The 24,404-nt window shown below is 34.0% G+C and overlaps 3 protein-coding genes, 1 long non-coding RNA gene and 1 other non-coding gene across 7 annotated transcripts; 3 read left to right on the top strand and 2 right to left on the bottom strand.

Annotated features, from left to right (window-relative positions):
• The first annotated feature begins 12,590 nt into the window (after positions 1-12,590).
• Positions 12,591-14,728, top strand: LOC127083608 (serine/threonine-protein kinase STY13). 2 transcript variants are annotated; one of them, XM_051023923.1, is made up of 6 exons: positions 12,591-13,264; positions 13,388-13,509; positions 13,655-13,815; positions 13,899-14,073; positions 14,148-14,282; positions 14,364-14,728. In XM_051023923.1, exons 1-6 carry the CDS (start codon positions 12,991-12,993, stop codon positions 14,568-14,570), a joined length of 1,074 nt encoding a protein of 357 aa, XP_050879880.1. In that variant the 5' UTR covers positions 12,591-12,990; the 3' UTR covers positions 14,571-14,728. The 2 variants fall into 2 exon arrangements, with proteins under 2 accessions (XP_050879880.1, XP_050879879.1); XM_051023922.1 differs by having other exon boundaries at positions 13,619-13,815.
• Positions 12,704-12,777, top strand: TRNAT-AGU (transfer RNA threonine (anticodon AGU)). The gene has a single exon. It is a non-coding gene; the product is annotated as a tRNA-Thr (tRNA).
• On the bottom strand, positions 13,612-15,290 carry LOC127083612 (uncharacterized). The gene is made up of 2 exons (XR_007788479.1): positions 14,935-15,290; positions 13,612-14,565 (listed from the first exon to the last, which is right to left on the bottom strand). It is a non-coding gene; the product is annotated as an uncharacterized LOC127083612 (long non-coding RNA).
• A 679-nt stretch (positions 15,291-15,969) lies between these two features.
• Positions 15,970-17,003, top strand: LOC127083609 (E3 ubiquitin-protein ligase ATL4). The gene has a single exon (XM_051023924.1). The coding sequence runs from the start codon at positions 16,195-16,197 to the stop codon at positions 16,660-16,662; it is 468 nt and encodes a 155-aa protein (XP_050879881.1). The 5' UTR covers positions 15,970-16,194; the 3' UTR covers positions 16,663-17,003.
• A 980-nt stretch (positions 17,004-17,983) lies between these two features.
• Positions 17,984-20,353, bottom strand: LOC127083610 (protein DSS1 HOMOLOG ON CHROMOSOME V). 2 transcript variants are annotated; one of them, XM_051023925.1, is made up of 3 exons: positions 20,190-20,353; positions 19,939-20,049; positions 17,984-18,330 (listed from the first exon to the last, which is right to left on the bottom strand). In XM_051023925.1, exons 2-3 carry the CDS (start codon positions 20,027-20,029, stop codon positions 18,200-18,202), a joined length of 222 nt encoding a protein of 73 aa, XP_050879882.1. In that variant the 5' UTR covers positions 20,030-20,049; positions 20,190-20,353; the 3' UTR covers positions 17,984-18,199. The 2 variants fall into 2 exon arrangements, with proteins under 2 accessions (XP_050879882.1, XP_050879883.1); XM_051023926.1 differs by having other exon boundaries at positions 19,939-20,043; positions 20,190-20,352.
• Between the last annotated feature and the right edge of the window lie 4,051 nt (positions 20,354-24,404).

Raw genomic sequence — 24,404 nt, 5'->3', positions numbered from 1 at the left:
ATGATTCACATGTCATTATTTCATGTCTTGTTTAACCTTAACATGAATGTCTTGAATACCTTAAGTTGTTTTCATGATTAAGTTGATGTTATGTCCAAACCATGTCTTACTTCATGCATATACATGTTCATTCATACTTATTATGACATTCGTATACATGTTCATGCATTGCTATGTCATTCATATTTATTTATTCATGATGATATATCCATGTCATTCATATTCATGTTAACTTTATACATCTTTGATTGATGTTGTTATATCTTTTGTTCATGTTCACATGTTATACATATGTGTTTACATACCATGCTTGATATTGTTATGATCATGCTTCCATATATTTGTTGATGTCATGTATGAACATCTTCTTCATCCTTGTTTGTCCTTGTTGATGTCATGCTTGAACATATTCTTTACCATTTGTTTATCTTTGTTGATGCCATGCTTGAACATCTTATTTATCATGTGCTTATATTTGTTGATGTCATGCTTGAACATATTCTTCATTTGATTATCTTCGTGGATGTCATGTCTGAACATCTTTCTTTACCATTTGTTTATCTTTGTTAATGTCATGCTTGAACATCTTATTTATCATGTGCTTATATTTGTTGATATCATGCTTGAACATCTTCTTCATTTGCTTATCTTCGTGGATGTCATGCTTAAACATCTTTCTTTACCATTTGTTTATCTTTGTTAATGTCATGCTTGAACATCTTCTTTATCATGTGCTTATATTTGTTGATGTCATGCTTGAAAATCTTCTTCATTTGCTTATCTTTGTGGATGTCATGCCTGAACATCTTTCTTTACCATTTGTTTACCTTTGATGTCATGCGTGAACATCTTTCTTTATCCTTTGCTTATCTTTGTGGATGTCATGCTTGAACATCTTGCTTATATTTTGTTTATCTTTTTACCCAAATCCAAGGGAATGGCCTCTTTATTGACTTAATGTCATAGGTAGTTTAGCAATCCCTAGTTCCCCTTTGACCTTGTTAGAGTCATTCTCACTTTTAACTTAGATTTAAGTAAGAGTTTGTAACTCTTGTAAGTGTGTTTGTTATGAACACTTACTTCCCCCTTTGGAACCTTAATCATTATCAATTGTTCTTTCTCCCTTAGTTAGGTGAACTACGGTTGCTCTGATTCCATCCTTATAAGGATACGTAGGCACATGACCGCGAAGTTTTGGCGAACAAACTTAATAAAACCTTTAGGTCCTTCCCAATAAAACATTTCCAAACAATAGCAAATAAACAATAACATAACACAAATACTTTCAAAAGGTTCCTATAGGATACTATAGATACTTAGGATGCTAATATCTTCCCTTAGTATAACCAACCCCCGAACTTTAGATCTCTTCATATTGTTTTTACATTGCACAATTAGGGTTTTATTCGACCTTTTCCCTTTCCCTTGGATAAATTAAAGTTCGGTGGTGAACATTTAATGTTTTCTGATTCAAGTTAACACAATAGCTTGATATCCGATTCTCACTGCGACAGCCTCCAATGGCTTCAAATGCTCTAAAAGTCTCCTATTATACCGTCAAAGTTGTGCTTCAATCTCCAAATTTTTTAACCCTTGTGAAAGTGCAGAAAATCCTCTTTTAAAGGCGTCAAAATGGACCGTAACGCATCAAAAAAAGCCCAAAAAATTTACCATCGTTTGTGATACCTTACGCCGCGCACGTGATGCAACTTTAACTGTCATATCGCGTGCGCGATGCTGCGCATGATTATTCCAATGGTTGCACGCGTTTGCTCCATTTTTCACTCCAACTTTCACTAAGTCCATAGTTTTCACACTTAGCTATTTTTTTCTCATTCTTATTTATTTTAGCTCAACTTTCACTTGTTTTGCTCTAATTCTTCAACTAAACATACGCAATGACGGACTGTCATCACAACCCCAAACTTGAATTGTTGCTTTTCCTCAAGTAACTTGCATGCAACTGCATATTTCAATAGTTAACAACTAGCACAATAACAATTGAACATCACCAAATTAAATATTTCTTTTACCTAACCATTGTTCTAGCTCCTAACTTCTATCCGAAGAATTCAAAAAAACTTCTTCAACATTGCCGAGTACTCAACATGTCTCTCAACTTACTATAACTCACTCATTGGATAGGGCGATCTCTCAATCAACATGCAAAATCAATTAAACTTAGCTTGATCATATTCTAATAGAGTTCATCATAAAAATCACAATACACACATTAGAGGACTTTTCAGATTGTAACTTGACTTATGTTAGGGTAGGATATTTTTTAGGAAAGTAGGTTTAAACCTTTGGAGTTAGGTTGCTAGTTCTCCTTCTATTATCATACCTCTTTGTTCCTTTTTTATAGTACTAGAGAGTTTTAATCCTTCTTATAATATCATTCTTTTCTTTTCTCATTCTTTTTTTTTGAAGAAATGTCCTTTTTTCACTTCTTTTCACAACAATTTTTGAAATTTTGGATCATATTCTCTAGTACCCCAACCCCAAACTTAAAAATTTGTTCACTTCCAAGGGAACCCCCAAACTTAATCTTTTTCATATACTTTAGGAACTATACTTCTACCTAACTTCAAAGAGAGGGTGGAAATAAAAGATCTTTCAAGTAATATGGCTAAGAATTTTAGGCCATGTCACCGAAATAAAGGCTTAAGCTCAAAGTGGTTAGCAATTGATATACCTATTACTACATGGTGGTTTACAAAGGCTCAAAGTTATAAATAAAAAACCGCATCAGTGTGTGTTGGTCAAACTAGATAACTTAATCGGAAATCAAATCAGATAAGAGAATAATGCATGGATACACTCATAAATAAAGAAAAATGAACAATATAAATATTTGGCTTAAACCTTACTAGATGAAATATTTATAGGTTGAGTATAAGTCTGTTGATTCTTTTCTCATTCTTCGCCTTCAAGTTTCTAGTTGTTATTGTGATAATCAAGTTCCTTTTGGATCATTTGTTCAATGCTAAAGTGTTAAACTTGCAATCTGAAAGAAACAAAATAGCTACAAACTTGTTTATTTAAGACAACATGGATCTTCATAGAAAGGTTATTCTTAAGTAGCTAGTTTCTCTTGTGGATGGTCTTGAATAAAAAGAAAGTAAAATTTTCAAAACAAAAACTAATTAAAATTGTTGGGGTTCCTCCTATCTAACGCTTCTTTTCCGTCAATAGCTTGTCGCTTAATTCTCAAAACACGTCAGGCGCAAGGGATACCCTCATGCTGGTGAAAACTCCTTTTTCATTCTTTTGTGAACTTCACTACCTTTCTCTTCCAATTTATAGCATGTCTCTAGATCTTCCATATATGGTGTCCATTGATATGCATTAAGCACCACCTTCACCTTATTAAACTTCAAAATCAATTCACATGTCTCCACATCTATTTTTGCCTTCCCGGTTGCCAAGAATGGGCACCCGAGAATTAGTGATCCTTCCGAATCATTTTTCATGTCAATTACCACAAAGTCTGCCAGGAAGGTCAAACCATCGACATGAACTAGCATATATTGTATAATACCAAGAGGTCGAGTCATAGATGAATCAGATAAAGTGGGTGTCATATTGCTCGGTATGATCTCTTAGATCTCCAATTCCCTAAATTTGCTCAGCGGCATGACATTGATGCTTGATCCTAAGTCACACAATGCATGTGGGATTTTTAACCCACCAATAGTACAAGTGATGTTGAACTCCCCTGGATCCTTCATCTTTGGTGGAACTTCTTATGGTTCTATAGCCTTTTCTTTCTCTGTCATGTTGACATGTTCTTAAGCCAACTTCTACTTTCCACCTCTCAGCAATACCTACATAAACTTAGCAAAATTGGGAATTAACTCTAAGCCAACTTGAATAGTTGTCTCAACATTTTTTTAAAAATTTCAAATATTCCAGCCCCATCCTCATGTACCAGTTTCTTCTTAATGACGAGATATGGTGGTTTTATCTAATCTGGTAAAGGTGGATTCAGTTCATTCAGGATTTGCTCCTTTGTTCTCTTCCAAGGAGAGTTTTTGTCTATGAGTTGATCAATTGTGACTACTCTTTCGTCTTTATCACATTGATTTACACTCTTTTGCTTTTCAATTTCACCTTCCTTTTTCTCGATTTCATCCTCTTGAACTCTTTCAGCTTTACCCTTTTTAGTAATTAACCCTAAATATGTATCCACAACCTTGCATGTTTCATTCTTACGATTATCAACGATGTTATTGGTGAATCCTCCACTTGATCTTGACAAATCACCTATTTGTCGGAATAATTGACCAATCTGAGTCTCCAAATTCTTGATTGACGCATCATGGTTTCTGCTCAATATTTCATGGTTCTTAGTTACCTGATCAAAGCTGCTTTGTGTAACTTTAATGAAATTATGTAGAGTCTCTTCCAACTATGATGGCTTCCTTTGAAATAGATCTCGTTGGATTTGATGCATACCTTGGTTGACATTAGAATTAGGATTATTGCTCTAACTGAATTTTGGGTGATCTTTCCAACCCGAGTTGTATGTGTGGGAATACGGGTTGTTCTTTTGAAAATTAGAAAATTGGACCTCCTTACTCGTCCCTTCGAACGAGCATCTTCCATTCACATTTTCTCCTCCATAGAAGTCACACCTAAGTGCTTGTACCTGCTACACCTAAGCTACTTGCAGCTAGCTTTTTATTTAACAATTCAATTGAACTAAAAGAGAAGTATAGGTATAAAGAGGTAACATACCTTTAGGTGTGCCCAAAGTTTCAAGCTTGACCGACCTTTCACTTTTCGAACGATACTCATTCATACACATCTTCTTAATGAGGTCTTTTACTTGTGGTTAGGTCATTTTGAGGATAGTACCTCCAGCGGAAGCATCCAATAACATGAGAGTTTCACTCTTAAGATCTTCGATGAAGTTTTGCATCTGCTCCATATTATCCATGTTGTGATTTAGGCATCTGCGTAACAAAAGTTTGAATCTTTCCCAAGCGTCATAAAGTGACTCAATTTCCTGCTGCTCTAAATTAACAATTTCTGCTCGGCGCTCGGTAAACTGAGTAGTAATAAAAAATATTTCAATGAATTTATCCTCAAATCCTTCCAAGTCTGGATTGTTCCATTCGGAAGGCAAATTAACTAATCTTTTGCCCTTCCAATCAGTGAGAACCCAAACAACCTCAATTTAATCTGGTCTTCAATGACATTAGTCGACTTGCACATTGAAGTTGTTTCGTAGAAGCATGCAAGATGCACCCATGGATCTCTAATCGCATTCTCGGTGAACATATTTTCTCTTAAACCTGAAAGTACAAATTTTTTAATATCAAAGTTATTATGGCCTTCTGGTACACACCCTATAGAAACCCATCCTTTATCAGTTCATTTACAGTAGTCCCCTATAGTGAGGGGTTATGCAGCTACCATGACTTCTTCAGAGTCAGAAGAACTTGATAGTTGCTCTTCTTCTGGTATTCCTCCTTCCAAAGTTGCTTCTCTAACTACTTTTTTAAGAGCGCATGCGGTTCTTTCAATTTATGGATCCAATGGAATTAATGGTGATCCTAAACTGCACATACACAAACAGAAAACACCTCAATAGCACTATGATAAACAAGAAATTAAAACAAAAATTAAAAAGACTAAAAATAAAAACAATTGCACAAACGTCGCCTTGTTGAAAAATCAATAGTCTCGGGCACCAATGTCAAAAACTTGATGACTTCTTGACAAGCGTATCGATAATGTTGATGTAATAAAAAGATCAAATCCACAGAGATTGCCTCCAAGCAAGACAAGTTGTGTGCAATGTATAAAAACTAGTAAAAAAAGGGGGGGGGGGTCAAGTTTTAATGTGAAAAGTAAATAAATAAGTAAACAATATCACGGAAGCGGTCAGGTTGTGTTCTAAAATCCTTTATTCCACTATTGTTGATGTTTGATGCCCTGTATGAATGGTCTAATCACTATAACCCCACGATAAATTAACAAAATCGTTATAGACAATCCCTCGCGAAATAACTCACTAACCATTACTCAGAGCTTTCTATCCCTAGTTCGCCAACGTAAGCAGGGTTAGGCGATGTATAGAACATTAATTCTCTATGCCACTACTCGGTGTCTCCTATCCCTATTCAACCAGCTTAAGTATAACAATTTCCCTAGGTCCAACACATAGACTAATAGTCAGTATTCCCTATGTGCCCAAAATCTGATTAAAAGAGTATCTCACATAAAAAACATTACGAATAAGAAGCAATTAAATAAGATTATAGATCATTAGGTTCATACAATGGTCAAATCAACATATAATCCAAGAATATAGAAATAGGTTCATCATAACACAACTTATCCTAGAGGAGTTTAGCTACTCATTATGCAATATACAATACCACAATTGATGTATGAAAATAACATGAGAAGTCCCTTGAAGTGATGGCCTCCAATGGCTTCAAATACTCTCAAACTCTCCCCTTGTGCCCTCAAAATCGTACTTCAATCTCCAAATTTTATAACCCTTATGAAAGTGCAGAAAATCCTCATTTAAAGACGTCAGAATGGATCATATGGCGTCAGAAAAAGGCCTATAAAAGTGAACATTGTGTGTGTGATACCCTTCATTGTGCGCGCGATGCAGCTTTAAATGCCTTATTGCATGCGCGATGATGCACATGATTATTCTAGTGGTTGCACGCTTTTGCTCCCTTTTTCACTTCAATTTTCACTAAGTCCACAACTTTCACACTTAGCTATTTTTTACTCATTTTTTGGTTATTCTTCTTCATTTTAGCTCAATTTTCACTTGTTTTGCTCTGACTTTTTGACTAAATATATGCAATGACAAACTGTCATCAACCACTACCAAACTTCACTACAATATCGATCATAAAATTCAAAACAAAAATAACAAAAGAATAACCATATGTCGAGAAACAAATCCTCACACCATGACATCACCATCAATAACACACTATCACTACAATCATACAAATCACATCCCACAAAAGCATCATACTCTTGGCTTTTAAAATGATTGAGAAGATGATTTGAGATTACTTTCCATACATGACTGAGACTGAAAAGCTTAGTATCAAATTTGTCTCTCAAATGGCTACCTCGTGTCAACAATATGAATTCAAGATGGAAGAGCATGTTCATGGTATCTACAACAACAACCACACAACCCTGCCACAAACAATGGGGAAAACAGAAAAAGGAAACAACATAGAGTAGAGAACCAAAGTAGAATCGTGTCGGAACCAAATGAGAAACCAAAACTAAAGTCAAATTCAAACTAAAACCAAAATTGAATTGAGTCGGAAATCCAAACCGTAACAGAGTCGAAACCGAACCCACCTCCGAGTGTAGTAGCCGCGCCGCCGCTGAACCGTGAACTCCACCGTTCCGACTATGATTTTTTACCATTTCCTAGCCGCCGTCGAGTCAAGTCTCATCGGAATCTTCCTTTTCGCACCACGAATACACTGCGACCCTCCATGTCGCAACCCACACCGCCGTCGTTGCAAATTTCAAATAATCCTCTTCATCATCGGAACTGCCCCCTTGTCAATCTCTATTGAGAGAGAGATGAGGGAAGTTTATTTGTTGATTGTGATATGGTGTTGTGTGAAATATAGAGAGTGATAAAGATGATTATTTCTAGGGGTGGCAAAATGGATGGATTGGATGGATATGGATTGGATCGTTAATGGATGGATCAAAACAATCCATTATCCATTAACAATCCACTAAAAGTTTTTAAAAAATATCCAATCCAATCCATCCATTAAGAATAAAAATCCATCCAATCCATCCATTATCATATTTTTAGTGGATGGATATCCATCCATCCATTTTGTTTCCTTTAAAATTTTTCTTTGAAATTTATTTTTTTTTAAAGTTTTTTACTTTTTTTTAATAAAACAATATCAGTTTTTTTTTTTGAGAAAAATTATTTTTTTTTCAAAAAAAAGTATATTTTTGTATTTTTGAAAAAAAAAAATTTTTTTTTTATATTCGTAAAAAAATAATTATTTTTTTTTATATTCGTAAAAAAACAATATAAGTTTTCTAATATAAAAATAAGATTTTTTTTATTTTTAAATTTTTGGAAAAAATCGATTTTTTGTATTTTCAAAAAAAATTGATTTATTTTCGAAAAAAAAAATATTTTTTATTTTTTATAAAAAAAATTTAATATTTGAAAAAAAATATTTTTTTTAAATTAGATAAAAAAATCCATTGGATCATTAAAATGTGTTGGATGGATTGGATCAATCCATGTTTATAAATGGATGGATTGGATCAATCCATTAACCTAATTTTTTATGTAGTGGATGGATTGGATGGATTTTTTGATGGATGGATTGGATGGATTTTCTTTTAATGGATCTAATTGTCACCCCTAATTATTTCACCTTCTCTGCATAATCGTTGAAAGAGAAAGAGGAATGGTAGAAGAAACACGACTGCTTTCCTTTTGCTTCATATAGACCCCATTGCCTTGTTATATTTTATAAACTTCACTAAGTTTTACCATTTATCTTTATGTATTTGTGTTGTGTCTGACAAACAAACTTATTTCTTATTCTTTCGAAGATTCTTCATGGGCATTATCTTCAATATCCTCTACCTTGGCATCGGAAGTGGAGAATTTTAAGGAGATATTTTTCTTTTCTTTTTTAAATTTCTCTTTCTTTTTCACATTTGCTTCACTAGCTTCAAGTATTTTTAACTCGTGTTCCAGTTCAGTAAGTTTTTAAAAAAAGAGTAGATATGTCAAGGTATTTAAGATTATTGGATTCTTTTATATCAGTCACATCCGGTTGTCGTTCCCAGTACATAGACCTTAATATTTCTTAGCACAATCCTAATTAGATAAAAAATTCCAAAATTTTCTAACTTATTGATTATATGGTTGAACCTCATATGTATGGAAGTCACGGTTTCACCTTGTACCATATGGAAGAGTTCACACTCCTATATTAAAGTATTAATTTTAGATTTCTTGATGTCTTAAGCAACATCATTGAATGCCTAAAGAGTGTTCGATATTATGTTAGCCGTTTTATAATTTGAAATTGAGACATACACATTAGCACTTAGACATAAATTATTATATTTCTTGCTCTAAAATCATAAAAGACTTTCTTAGTTTCGTCCAGTTTTTAGGGGCTTTATTAACCACGATGCCATTGACAATACTTTTTGGGAAAAAATGACAGTCCTCGATAGCAACCCAAAGCCTTTTATCTACTGATATAAAGTGAACATACATGCATTCTTCTAAATATGCTTAACTTTCTTCCTTTAATATGAGATCTCTATTATATGCACGCTCCCTATCGTCCTTACCCATATTCATTATATTTGAAGTCACAAGACCTGGTCGTAATACTAGATATAAAGTCAATTGTTGGGTTGAATATGATTGTACATTAGTCTAGAGAGGGGCTGAATATGTGGATGAAATATATTCTGCTTGAGGAAGAGTATATTGGATGGGCTTACACTTGAGGGAGAGATTTGTATGTACAAGTGTGAGTTGGAAGTCCCACGTTGCTTTGAAAAGTGGAGGTTGAGCACTTTATAAGTGATAAGACCCATAACCTTAATGTTTTGGGTGAATATATGGTGTCTCTCTCACTAGTTTTCTTGGAGCATTAGTCCTATTGGTGCTCCCGACTATCCTGAACTCCCTAACAGTGATATCATGAGCCTTTGGTTTGAGTGAAGGGACCGACTCACTTGTATCGAAAATATTCTCACATGGTCGTGGATAGAGTGTCCCTTTAAAAAGTGTCAACGGCGATACAAGTATATGTGGATAAAATAACTTCCACTTGAGGGAGAGAATTCTGGATATACTCACACTTAAGGGGGGTGTTGAGAATAACAAGTGTGAGTAGTGTGGGAAAGTCCCACATTGGTTAGAAATCTGAAAACTTGAGCATTTATAAGTGAGAGAATTCACACACCTATCACCTTATGGTTTTGGATGAATATGTGGTATCTATTTCACTTGTGTGTTGCTCTTGACCCAATATGGATGTTCCTCATTATGACCCAATAGAATACACCTTTCCCAAATAAAAATTGTTTTTTGAAAATTTCCAAAGTCAGAGTTAAAATGCGCCTGAGCGAAATTTTAAAAGGTTTTAGAAAGGAATTACACAATTAAATTGATAGACATGAATTCAATGAAAAAAATATGATAATGAATCAACTAATCAACAATAAGATAATTAGTCCAATTAGAATCAAACACAAACGTTTGAATATAATTTTATTATTCGGTTCAACAATCTAGAATTACAGTTTTTCAAAATTATCAGTAGAAAGAAATGTTTAGCATACTAGATCTAACACATATCTAAGGTTAAATATTAAATCGCTATATTCAACAAAACATAATCACATGCAAACTAGAAAGTAATTAAGATCTTAAAAAAATTAATTCTATAAAGAAATCAAAAGAGAAAATGGATAAAGAAAGAGTACACCTAGATTTATATTGGTTTGGTGTATTGTCCTGGTTTGCACCTAGTCGAGTCTTCAATGGTAAGCCATCGAAAATTGTTCAATCTTTGACTAATAGAAAATTTACAAATGCCTTTTAATACAATAGATAATCACAGACACACTGAAACTTAAAGCCAACATCTAAGAAACACAAATATGAATTTTTATTCTACTTATATTGTACATATCTCATTAGGTTGTAAATTCTTCAACATCTTCAAGCTTGAATCAAACAACCTTCTCAAAACCAAATCACTCCAAAATTTTGTCGGCAAATTTTTTCACTTGACCCTACCAAAATTCCATTATCCGAGTCTTTGAACTTATTGAAAGAGCTAGAAACTCCAAGACCTCTTAGAGAAGAAACTCTTATTTCTCTCCGGTGGATGCCAATCTCTAGAAATGACAATCATAATCTGATTCTTCAATTTGAAAATAGTAATTTTCACAAAAACATTAGAACATCTAATGAGTCACCTATCAATTATAACTCACACTCTCTTAAAGTTGAGAAACACTCAACAATTGTATTTTTTGCTAAAGGTTGAAGATGAAGTTTTTCAGAAAAATTTCACGCAACACTTGTTCAAACTCAAGAAATCAACACTAAAACAAATCAAATTTCTTTATATGAGAGAGAGAGAGAGTAGATTTTATATGTGTTATAGATAATGCACTAAAACATAATAAAAAAGATACATTGGTTCGAGACAATAGAAAAAAAGATGATCCAGATGTAGTGAGAGAATAACTTGAATCAACACGAGGAAAATCAAATTTTAGCATGTATGATTTGAGTCATAGGAAGTTGTGACTTGAGTCACATGATTCGAGTCAAACATAATGTGGATTCGAGTCACACTTCCACAGAATAAATCAAAAATTAAAAAATAAGTGTTTGATTCGAGTTAAATCAAGGTGTGACTAGAGTCACACTTTGAAAGAGAAATTTAAAATTTAAAAGTGTATGTTTGATTTGAGTTTAAGCATATCATGATTCAAGTCAGACACCTTATGATTTGAGTCAAAGAAGGGTGTGATTGAAGTCATGCATCTAGAGCCAAAATTCATTTTCTAAAACTTAGTTCATGATTTAAGTCATGACTTTTCATGACTCGGGTCTTGACTCATTATTCAACCAGTTCAAATTTTAATGGGTTGAGTTTCATGTCCAACCCGTTTAAATTTTATTTGTTTGAGTTTATTGTTCAACCCGTAATTTTACTATCTAAACCGAACCGACCAACATAATCATTTACATGTTAAGTTTGATTGGATTCGCGAGTTATGCATAAATTAAATAAAAAAATTAATAATTTCTTTTTTAATTTATAAAAAATTGTACCACAAATCAATACAGTTTGACACATTTTTAACATTCAAATGAGATGAAAACATTATATAATTTTTAATAAAAACAATTAATAATAATAATCAATTCTAAAAAACACATACTTTTTATAAAATTTATTAATTGAAATTGATAAAAAATAATAATAAACAATTAATCTTAAAATTAAGTAAATTCATTGGTGTCTAATAGAGGTATTGAAAAGTTTATAAGATGTCTAGTGGATCATGCCTGTGTAGAGGCGAGGGAAAGAATGTTGATAAAATATGGAAAGACAGAATAAAGATTTTTTTTCTAGGCTAATAAATTAAGTCATTGACTATACTAAGGTAAAATGTCTCATAAATGAGAGAATTAGATGTAACAATAATTAGTTTCGACCGAATACAAAAGTAATTGTGACTTAAATATTAATAACAAGTTACTAACAAAACAATGCATACGTTTTATGACTTAAATGATTCATCTTATACAAAATAATTTATATAAACTAATTTATTATAATTAAAAAACTTAAATAACTACTTTACTATTTATATATTTTTTATACATGTGATGTTATATGGAAAACAAATATAAAGATTAGTCTCTAAAATCCAGACTAAAAATACCTAGTCTTAAAATAAATAAATAAAACAAATATATTACTTTAAACTCTTCATTGGTAATGAAATTGTTCTAATTTTCCTGAAGATAAACTAAGAAATTGAAGACAAACAAAACCTCTATGCACCTTGAAGAAGAAGAAGAAGAAAGAGCACAAGTTTTGGCTGCAACCTTCATGACAGTTGAATAAAGATTGGATACGTTTTACGAGATTGAGCATTCATCCGAGCTCTCATAGCTCAGTTGGTTAGAGCACCCGTTTAGTAAGCGGGAGGTCTTGAGTTCAACTCTCAATGAGAGCAATTTTTTTCCTTTCTTTCTGAATTTTACTCATAAAACAGATGCATGTGCCGACATGGATTATTGGAGGGGCCGTCGCGGTTTTCCGGCATGATGGAAAACGACACCTCAAACAGCCACCACCATACTCTCATTGTTACCGGTTTTTACGCTGCAACTATAATCACACTCAGAAATACACACAACACAAGATAGAGTGAAGAGAGAGAAAGAAAATGAAGGAAAAGAATGATGGATTTATGAGAGCTGATCAAATTGATCTCAAGAACATAGATGAACAGCTTGAGAGACACCTCAACAAAGCATTGGCTATAGATCATAATGAGGATGTCTCAAACTCTGTTGCCACCGGTGATGGTGCTGTCTTCAACAAGAATCAAAGACAAGAGTGGGAAATTGACCCTTCTAGCCTCATCATCAAGAGTGTTATAGCTCGTGGCACTTTTGGTACTGTTCACCGTGGTGTCTATGATGCTCAAGATGTTGCTGGTAACTTTTAGCGATCAATTTTATCTCATTCAAGTTAAAGTGCATGTTTCCACTTTCTTTTCAAAGTTTCATTTATTATTTTTCTTGCTATGATCATTTTGTGCCTATTTACTTGATGTCCAGTAAAATTGCTGGACTGGGGTGAAGAAGGGCACAGAACAGAAGCTGAAATTGCGGCACTCAGGTCTGCGTTCACGCAAGAAGTTGTTGTTTGGCATAAACTTGATCATCCTAATGTCACTAAGGTACATTTCCTTTCTTGCTAATTTTAATGTGTTGTTCATGTTTGGATTATCAAGGGATGGATTTGCTCTTAGGAAATGGTTATCTGAATGCCGAGCAATATCTGTTTAGTTTATAGGGGCAACAATGGGGTCATCTGAATTGCAGATACAAACTGAGAATGGTGTAATTAGCATGCCGAGCAATATCTGTTGTGTGGTTGTCGAGTATCTTCCCGGAGGCGCACTCAAATCTTTCTTAATAAAGAATAGGAGGAGGAAGTTAGCTTTTAAGATCGTCGTCCAGCTAGCACTTGATATGGCTAGAGGGTACTTATTTTTTTGTGAAAATTTTCTCAATCTAATATGTTTCGACAACGGCTTAAATAGAATGAGTTCACTTGGGTTTGCAGACTGAATTATCTTCACTCTCAGAAGATTGTCCACAGAGATGTAAAGACAGAGAACATGCTGTTGGATAAGACGCGAACGGTTAAAATTGGTGATTTCGGAGTTGCGCGTATTGAAGCATTGAATCCTAATGACATGACCGGGGAGACTGGAACACTTGGTTACATGGCTCCTGAGGTTTGTGGCCAGTTTTCTTAGAAAGCTGAATAATTTACTTGGGACTTATTTGACAAATGGATGATGATTTACAGGTTTTAAATGGAAACCCTTATAACAGAAAATGTGATGTATATAGTTTTGGAATCTGTTTATGGGAAATATATTGCTGTGACATGCCATATCCTGACCTCAGTTTCTCAGAGATCACATCAGCCGTTGTTCGCCAGGTATGTATATTCTTCCGATTTCGATCGTCTTTCATAATGAATCCATGGTTATTAATATACTAGTTTGTATTGAACTTTCAGAATGCTAGACCTGAAATACCAAGATGCTGTCCAAGTTCTGTGGCAAATGTAATGAAAAGATGCTGGGATGCGAATCCCGATAAGCGACCTGAAATGGATGAGGTAGTTGCCATGTTGGAGGCTATTGACACATCCAAAGGTGGAGGTATGATCCCTTTTGATCAGCAACATGGTTGTCTCTGCTTCGGTAATCGCCGAGGGCCTTGATCCATAGTGAAATAAACCATTAAGGAATCAATATGTGTATGTTTGGTGAAAAAACAAGGATTGGTTAGTTATTTGTTCTAATTGGCTATATAAGCTTTCTACCTCTTCATGTAAAAATACAATCTCATTATAAAATACACTTTTCTCTAGTTTTATGATTTCTATCGAGAAATGTAACATGATATCAGAGTCTATCGATTCAAGCTACAGGCCACCCACGGTTTACATCCATGCACTGAACTCAACGGTGCTGAGAGCGTGAGGGGTGTATTGGAAAAAATTCAAATCCCACTTAGATTGAAGATAGAACCTAAGAACAAGTAACACAAAAAGAGAAAGTTGAAGGTAAAGAAAAGAAATGTACCTTCTGTGACATCAGGATGATCAGTTTATGCCAAGCAATAACTTCTTGTGTGAATGCAGCAATTTCAGCTTCTGTCTTACTGCATCAAATTCATTTCACACATTACACCTATATTGGGTAAGAAAAATAATATTAGTACAAATCCAAAAACCCACATCAACTCACATTTGGTGTTATTTCACAATCATAGTAGTATATAAGTTGTAGGTGTAGTGCATATTCCAAAATGCACTTAGTGTTGTAGCAAAAATGAAGTTGATCAAGTCATTATCATTACTAGTATAAAGTAGTCTTGATTTGAGTTTTGATACTTTAATCAACCAACCAACCACTAAATAATTTAATCAAGGACCATTAATTTAGAGGTTGAACTGTATTATTCCTCTTAACTACTTGATGCCTATCTCACCCAATAAAATTATTCTGCACTAATCAACATTTCTTCTTTTGAAGTTCCTGAAGAGTGTGAATTATACATGGATTAGTGTCAAATGCTAAATATGATTAAGGCCTTAGTTAAGAAATTGAAATTTAATTAACACAGACAGAGACAAGACTAGAACTAGCCCTGTGAAGCTCTGTGTACCAAACATTGTTATGTGCTACACCCCACCATGTCACCCTGGCTCCTCTATCAACACATGTAATGTCCTAATTAAACTATAGTTTTCTATATTTGTCCTTACTATTATTATAATTTGCTACTTTGCTTTGGACTTTTCTTGACTTCAACCACCACTAAATTCTGTATCTATATGCTCAATAATACATAATTCATAATTAGTACTAATTCTCTCTATTTCACAAAGCAAATAAAGTTAATATTTTAACTTTTTATAACCATAATACGTGTTCGAATACACAAGTTGGACTCGCAACTCTCAACCGAGTTTTTTTAGTATTCATTTCTTAAGATGTCTGAGTCTCTTATCGCTCTGACCAATCATATGTCGGTATGTATTTTAGTTAGTGTATGGAAACACATTTTTTAAAGTGACAAAAAATTAAATGTTTATATAACAACTCAATCATAAAAGCAAAGCTTTAAGCTTTCTTTGTATTTTTCTTATTAAAAATAATAATTAAAAACAAATAAGTGACAATAAGAACAGCCAGGTAGATTGCCGTAGCTACTACAAATATGTGATTGAGCTTCTATATTGTCGTGTTGTCATTGAGGAACAAACAAATTGTATCATAAGTATGTTTGAACCTTGTCTTAGTTTTTTCACCACCTGAAACTAAATTACACTGAAAACTATGGTAATGGAAATTGTCATTTCTTTGATAATCTTATTCGTTGGGATTGCTATTCTGGTTTCTATCCATTTCTGCATAGTTGGTAGAGCTTTTACAAGGGATAATAATAGTGCAGACATTCAAGTCCAGAGTAGTACTAGCAGAACAACAAAAGGAATGTTTGGTGACAATATTGGTGACTTGAAGAATCTTCCTTGCTTTGATTATGTGGAACAAGAGAGAGGAAACAGCAACAACAATAACAGCAACGTTGTCGACTGTGCTGTTTGTTTGGAGAGTTTTAACGTTGGTGATGCTTGTAGGTTGTTGCCTAATTGCAGACACAGTTTTCATGTTCAGTGTATAGACTTGTGGATTCTCAAGAAACCGTTTTGTCCGATTTGTAGAACATGGGTTCATTCAAGAGTAGTTCTGAGAGAAGAAAGTGCTGTTTCTGATTCTGATATTGTAGAAATTGAAATGCCGTAGAGATTCTGTTTTGTTGAAATCCTCAGGTGTAATGTTTTGCAAGTTTTTCTATTATTACCTTTGGTAAGATTGGTAAATATTTTTGTGATTCTGTTTTATTGAGTTACTGTTGTACTAATTGCAGTGGTAGAAGAATCGATTTAGTTTCATGCCAAATGTAGAAAGGGTCAAACATCATTCTCTCTGTGGTTGGTTGTGAAAAGCTTATCCATTCAAATTGCTGGGGGTGTTGTTGACAGGTTTTTAGTTGAAATAATAGGAACCACTACAAAAGTAGTACACTTGTTTCTGTCTTTTCGACTTGGTGAATGGCCAAATTTATTGTTGTCTGTTTCAAGCCATGTGATTTATCTTGATCGTTTTGTTGTGGTTATACTTAGTACGCCTCCAATGTTTGGTAGAAAATTTTGACTAGTAACTAGCATATGGTTAACCATGCAGCAGTGGTGAAGTTAAAATTATTAGCAGAGAAAGAAAAGATGAGTTATTAACGAAAATCTTAAGAAATGAATGTGGGCATTTAATCAATGAACTCATCCAAATTAATCATTTACAATCAATTGTTTGACTTTTACACAAAGGAGCAAATTCAGTTTCAAATCCTTGGAACTAAATCTTTTTATTTGAGACTCATGATTGAAAATCGTAGCCTGGCATTAGGAGTGTATTACTATTTTCCGTTAGTTTTATTTTAATTCACAGGATACCAAAACACAATGAGAAATTCATTGGCAATTTCATTAAAACAATCGAGTTCTAGTAGGCAATTGGAGTTTAGAAAAGTCACATCCAACAAGATTAAGATTGAGGATCTTAACAAATATACTAGGTAAGCAATCAAATATTATGACAGTATTTCTCACCAACAATTTCAAGCTTAACTCAATAAAGCAAGAAAATATCTACAGAGTTAAGATATTTTGTCAATAAGAAAAGTGCTAGTAACACATTGTTTAAAACACAGTTAAAATTCATATGAATCCCACCATATTTATATAGAATCCACATAATTTGGTGAGACCTATAGAAATTTCAATCACTTAATCTAGTGTCAAGAAGTTTGTTAGAAAGTGTGTTCATAGCATTATTTTTATCAACATGACGTACTATTTGACAATTTAAACCTGCATGCAAATTTGCTTTTGGCTAAAGGCAAACTGTTCGACCAATAGCTCAATCCGCCGAAAATGAAACACATAATAAGATATCAACTCCAAAACTCAAACATTACAAATTTAAGCCCATGTAAAACAACAATAGTGTGAAAAGCAGAGTTTGTAAAGCCAGATGCCAACAAATTCTATAGAATCACAGAACATAATTGAAAAACAAAAACAAGTACACAATAACTTCTATGAAGATGTTTAAAAGAAATAACATGTGAATTATGTCCTCGTGTTCTGTTCTTCTTACTCACATTTCCTTCCTAACACATCATAGTTTAAGTTCTTATGTAGGTAAGTAAACACCTCAAATACCTAAGTTGCAACTCATTCATTACACATGTTATATCAAACAATAATAGCCAGCAGGTGGTTTAATTCTTCTCTGTAGTGCTCTCGAGCTCCCTTCTCAGCTGAACTGAGAAATCGTCACTAACATCATCATCATCCCAATCATCCTCCCACTGTTGAGCTATTTCTTTACCTTCCTCCTTGTCATCCCACTCTGTAAGTTGTAAAACAATAAAGTGCAAAACGAAACATTAGAATGCGAGTGTGAATTCAAAACCCCCAAATTTCAAGTTTTCAAGCAAACGAAGTTGGATAGGCAGTATACACAAAAATACTCGCAAATGCCATTATTGGCAACTGAAAATAAGACTAAATATGATCCAAGCAAACTACGAAACCTATTATCTGAACCCTAAAAGTGTTCATGCCTAATGAGAAACCCATGAGAAGAGATATAAAAGTTTGACTTGACGTTTGTGCGTGTGTGTGAGAGGGTCCATTGACACCAGGTGTGAAATATAGAAAATAGCAAATTTACATATTCAATAACTCTGCATACAAAGCGAATTTAACCAATCTAACCATTGCATCATATTATATTATCTTGAAGTCAGTGTTGTCTATGGCGGAGAGCCAAAATCCTGCCATACCAGCCACAAACCCATTATAGCGGATTATGGCAGAAAAACCCACAATATCAGACGTCCGCCATAGGGTCGCCATGGCTGATATTTGATAACACAGCTTGACAATTATACATACACAATTTCGGACAATTCAGACATTCTTAAGTATATATGATTTAATAGTAGATATTTATATTTAAAATAGATCTTATATATTTGAATAGAGCTATGTTGTTAATCTTAATCAGAGATAGCGTTGCAAAGCACTAACCTCCTAAAATACATTAGCGGATAGCGGAATAGCCGCTATTGCAAAGAGTAAAAACCAATGTGCAAAGTAAACATAAATATTAAAAAATAGAAAAATAGAAAAAAATTAAAGTGACCTTCACATTTAGAGCTATGTTGTTAATCCCATATAGTGTTGCAAAGCACTGACCCCCTAAAATACTATACCAGATAGCAGATAGCCACTATTGCAAAGACTAAAAAACAAGTGTGCAAAGTAAACATAAATACTCAAATAGAAAAATTAAAGAGACTTTCATATTTAATAATAAAAAAACCTAATGTATATAGCAATAAAACTTAAACAGAGAAGAAAAGCATATCAGAACTGAAGAAAAAATAGGAAGAACCTATTGATTGTTTGTGAGCAAAGACAGTTTAAAAAAAGGCTTTGAGGAATTTCACCCTTAAACCCTATTAGGACTTGCATCAGCGGTTTGGAGCCACAATTAGAGGCCACTATAACCGCTATGGTTGATGGCAGCTCACAGGCCAAAAGCGCTAAACCCTACCAACGGCTACACTATTGACAACACAGAAAGTGGTGAGGTGCAGTATCGATTAACAAAAGGAATAAAATTTCCCCCTAACAAATTAACTACCAACATTGCATAGAAAAAATTGCATATAATATCAGGGTTTTAGAAGAAAGTTGTTACCCATAGTGATTAATTAGATTGCAACCACACAAAGAGTCTCACTCAAATTTGCAACAATACACGATGAAATCCCTAATTGATCAAACAACCGACTTCTTCCATGAATAAAAAACTCTTAACATCAAATCTAGCAATAGGTCATAATCAACATTTGACTAATAATCAGAAGAAACAACAAAAACACATGTAAACCTAAAACATAAGCGACGATAATGGCATCAGCAAAAGAATGAGATTAGTGAGTTATACCTTCATTGATTTCAAACTCTTCGAACTCATCGTCGTCTTCGAAGAGATCGATCTTGACATCCTCGGTAACAGCCTTCGTTTCGGTCGCCATATGTAAATCTGAATCTGTAACTAATTCAAATCCAAAAGCGCATAAATTTGTAAGGAGAATGAAGAAAAATAAAAACCCTAATTCGGTAAACGGAAATAAGGTTTGTCAAATTAACAATTCTTTTTCATAGAAGTAGTGACTCGAAGAAGAAGGTGCTTACCAGGTATTGGGGGAATGAAAACTACGATGATCCTTTAAGTGTTCGCTACTGATGAGATTAGAATAATTTTCTGCTTGCAAAGGAAGTAAAAAAAGGGTTTGTGTACCTTGAAATAATTTGGAACACTGTCAAGAAACGATGTCGTTTTGGTTCATTCAGATTATTTTTCTATTTATTTTATATATATTTTTTATTCATATTTTTATTTATTTTCTTCTTCTCTATATATTTAAGAATGAGTCATTTATTGTTATTAGAGCTCTAAAAATAGGGTTGCTCCATATACACGGGTCCGACCAGGTTCCAAAAATTATAGGGTTCGAATTTTATGATTGGAGTTCATATTTTTGAGGTTTTATCTCAGTTTTAAAAAATCTGTTATTTATTAGTGTTAGTCCGTATGGCCTGTGTGTATCCTGTTATAATTTTTTTTTAAATATTAATATTAATATTTTCTTATTTTAAAATAACATATTGATTTTGTTCACTTACTAAATTTTATCTCTATTATATTTAATCTTTCTTTTTTAAATCTTATGCATTAATATAATAAATATTATTTTCTCATACTCTGTTAGTTTCTCTCCTAGATTAAATATTCGAGTATTATTTTATATAATTTAAAAATGTGTTGTATTGAAACACACATTATAATATTTATAAAAGATAATATAATACTTAAAAATACATTATGTTTAAAGAATATAATTTTTAATTTTATTTATAATAAATATTTTTAGGTATTTATTTTAATTTTTTATTTTAAAAAGTCCCATTCAGGGTCAGATAGCCGGAAACCTATCTAGGGTCAGGTTTGAGTAGTAATTATCGAGTATATATTACAACTAGGCTTTTTCAGCCCAATCCTAAAAAGCCCAAGGCCCGTCAAGGTCAACCCGTTTAGGATCAGGTAGCCCATTTTGACAACTCTAATTGTTATGCATCAAAATGAGCCGATTTAGTCAGCCTATCAACAATCACCCAAATGAAATCACATTCATTCGCTGTCCTCGGCAAACTTGTCAAAAAATCCATGGAAATGCTATCCCATTTCCACTTAGGAATACTCAATGGTTGCATCAGACCAATGACTTTTGATGTTCAATCGCCGACTTATGACAAGTCAAATAAGTATACACAAACTCAACTACTTCATTCTTCATTCTTTGCCACCAAAACAATTTCTTCAAGTCTTAATCCATCTTAGTAGCACCAGAATAAATACTCAATTCACTTATAGGACTCTTCTCAAAAATACTCTTCTTAAGTTCAAGTACATCTGGTACACAAACTCTGCCTCTAAACTTCATCACGGTCTTCTCATCAATTATGCAGTCATCATTCTTACCTTGATTGATTAATATAAGTCGGTCAACCAATCCCACGTAAATCTTTTGACCTTCTATGATCTCTTCAAGGATACCACTAGTCAACTTCAACATATCATACTTCACACTATTAGGAATCTCTTCACATACCAAACTCATGTCTCTGAATTGCTCAATCAACTTTAACTCTCTAACCATCAACATCGACATATCCAAAGACTTTCTACTCAATGTATCAGCGAGAACATTAGCTTTACCCGGATGGTAACTCAAGCTAAAATCATAATCTTTCAAGAATTTGAGCCATCTTTGCTGCCTCATATTCAATTATTTATGATTGAATAGGTACTTCAAACTCTTGTGATCAGTGAACACCTCGAATCTAGAGCCAAACAGATAATGTCTCTAAATCTTCACCACAAATACCACTACTGCTAATTCTAGGTCATGCATTGGGTAATTCCTGTCATGGGCACTCAACTGTCTAGAGGTGTAAGCCACAACCTGATAATTATGCACCAGCAAACCACCTAGACCCGTCTTCGAAGCATCAAAATACACAACAAATGACTCACTTGGATTCAGAAAAATCAAAATTGGAGCAGACGTCAACTTCTTCTTGAGTTCTTGGAAACTATTTTCTCAATGCACATCCCAAACATAGGCTTGACCCTTTTGAGTCAACTGATTTAAACACAACTCTAGCTTTGAAAAACCTTCAATGAACTTCCAGTAGTAGCCGTCTAACCAAAGAAATTTTTTAATTTTCGTAACAGACTTCAGAGTCTCTCATTGCAACACGACATCTATCTTCGACGAAACCACAACTATACCACCACTAAAAATCACATGACCGAAGAAACTCACTTCTCGTAACCAGAACTCGCACTTGGACAACTTCACATATAACTGCTTATCTTTCAAATTTTGCAATACAACTCTTAGATGCTCCACATTTTCTTCATCATACTTGGAATATATCAAGATGTCATCAATGAACACAACCACATACTGATCTAAATACGGATGGAATATTATATTCATGTACTCCATGAACACTTCAGGCGCATTAGACACTCCAAACGACAACACTGAATACTCGTAGTGACTGTACCTCGTTCTGAAAGTAGTCTTCAGAATATCTTCAGACTTCACACAGATCTGATGATAACCCGAATGCAAATCGATCTTGCTAAACACACAATAACATACCAATTGATCCATCAAATCATCAATCATCGAAAGTGATACTTGTTATTGATAGTTACATTATTCAGTTGTCGGTAGTCAATACATAGTCTCATACTACCATTTTTCTTCTTTACTAATAACGTCGACGCACCCCACAATGAAACACTCGTCCGAACAAACTTCTTCTCAAGCAGATCTTCCAATTTCTTATTTAGTTAACTTAAATCTAAAGTAGAAATTATATAATGAGCCCTCGATACAGGACTAGTACCAGGTACTAAGTGTGTAGTAAACTCAACTTCACGCTCCGACGGAAAATCACTGATATCATTTGGAAACACTTCTGGAAAATTGCACACCATAGGCAATTAAACAATCACAGCTTTACTCCCAACCTTCATAAAAGCTAATATCATAAACACCTTGACCTCATATTGCACAAGCTCACCCACTTGCGTAGCAGACACAAACAACTAATCACTTGCATCAAACTCTGGAAATAACATTGTCTTGTCGTTACAGTTGATATGAACATGGTTGAACTCTAACCTGTTCATTCCATGGATAACATCGAAATTTCTCAAAGGTATACATACTCAATCCATACCAAAACTCTTACCAAAAATAGTAAGTATACAATTCAGACAAACCCACGAAGTGGTTACCAGACCTAGAATCGAGGCATCAATAATCATATTCTTATCCATAGAAGACAATTTTAAACCCAACCTCTCAGCACAATCAAGCAAAATAAACGAATGTGTTGCACCCGTGTCAATAATAGTAATCAATGGAATACTATCTATAGAACACATACCTCGAACCAAATGGTCAGTACTAGTAGTTTGTGATCCTGATAGAGCAAAGACTTTCCCTCCAGTTGTGCCTTCTTCAGCTTCTAACAATTAGTATTGATATGACCCTGTTCACCGAAGTTATAACAAGTCATCCTAACACTCTTGCAATCTGTAACACGGTGACCCGTTTTTCCACATTTGAAACAACTCATAACATTACTCTTGCACTCATTAGCATGGTGTCCCAACTCGCCACACTTAAAGCACTTGACAGAAGTATGAGTCTCTCCCCCACTTGACTTTTTATCATATGTAGCTCTTTGCTTCCCTCTGTCAGCTGGAGCAATGTATGGCTCCCCGTATACTAATTATTTCCCTTCCTCTCACTAATGCTCTTGTAGTGAGCGGAACGAGCCCTGCAGTCCTCATCATAAATCCTACACTTATTCAGTAGAGTAGGAAACCTGCAAATATTCTGATAGACAATACCTTGCTTAATCTCAGGGCGTAATCCATTCTCAAACTTAATGCACATCGACCCTCTCACAGCTGCACCATTATAGTGAGGGCATAACTTCACTAATTCCTCAATCTTGGCGGAATACTCAACAATCGTCATGTTTCCTTGCTTAAGTTCAAGGAATCCAATTTCCTTCTTGCTACACATCCTCAGAAAAGTAATTCTTTAGGAATTACACTTAAAACACAACCCAGGTGATCTCAGCACCAACAACTTCCAGTCTTTGGCGCGCATTATCCCACCATTCCTTATCTTCCTCAAAAGATATGTGAGTCCTAAACAATACTTTTTGTTCCTCGACATATGCCATCACTCTGAAAATCTTCTCCATTTATCTTAGCCACACCTGAGCAATCTCAGAATCATATTTGCCCTTGAA

This window comes from Lathyrus oleraceus, chromosome 5 (assembly GCF_024323335.1).
Source record: "Lathyrus oleraceus cultivar Zhongwan6 chromosome 5, CAAS_Psat_ZW6_1.0, whole genome shotgun sequence".
NCBI lineage: Eukaryota > Viridiplantae > Streptophyta > Magnoliopsida > Fabales > Fabaceae > Lathyrus > Lathyrus oleraceus.
This window is presented reverse-complemented; position numbering and strand designations above follow the sequence as displayed.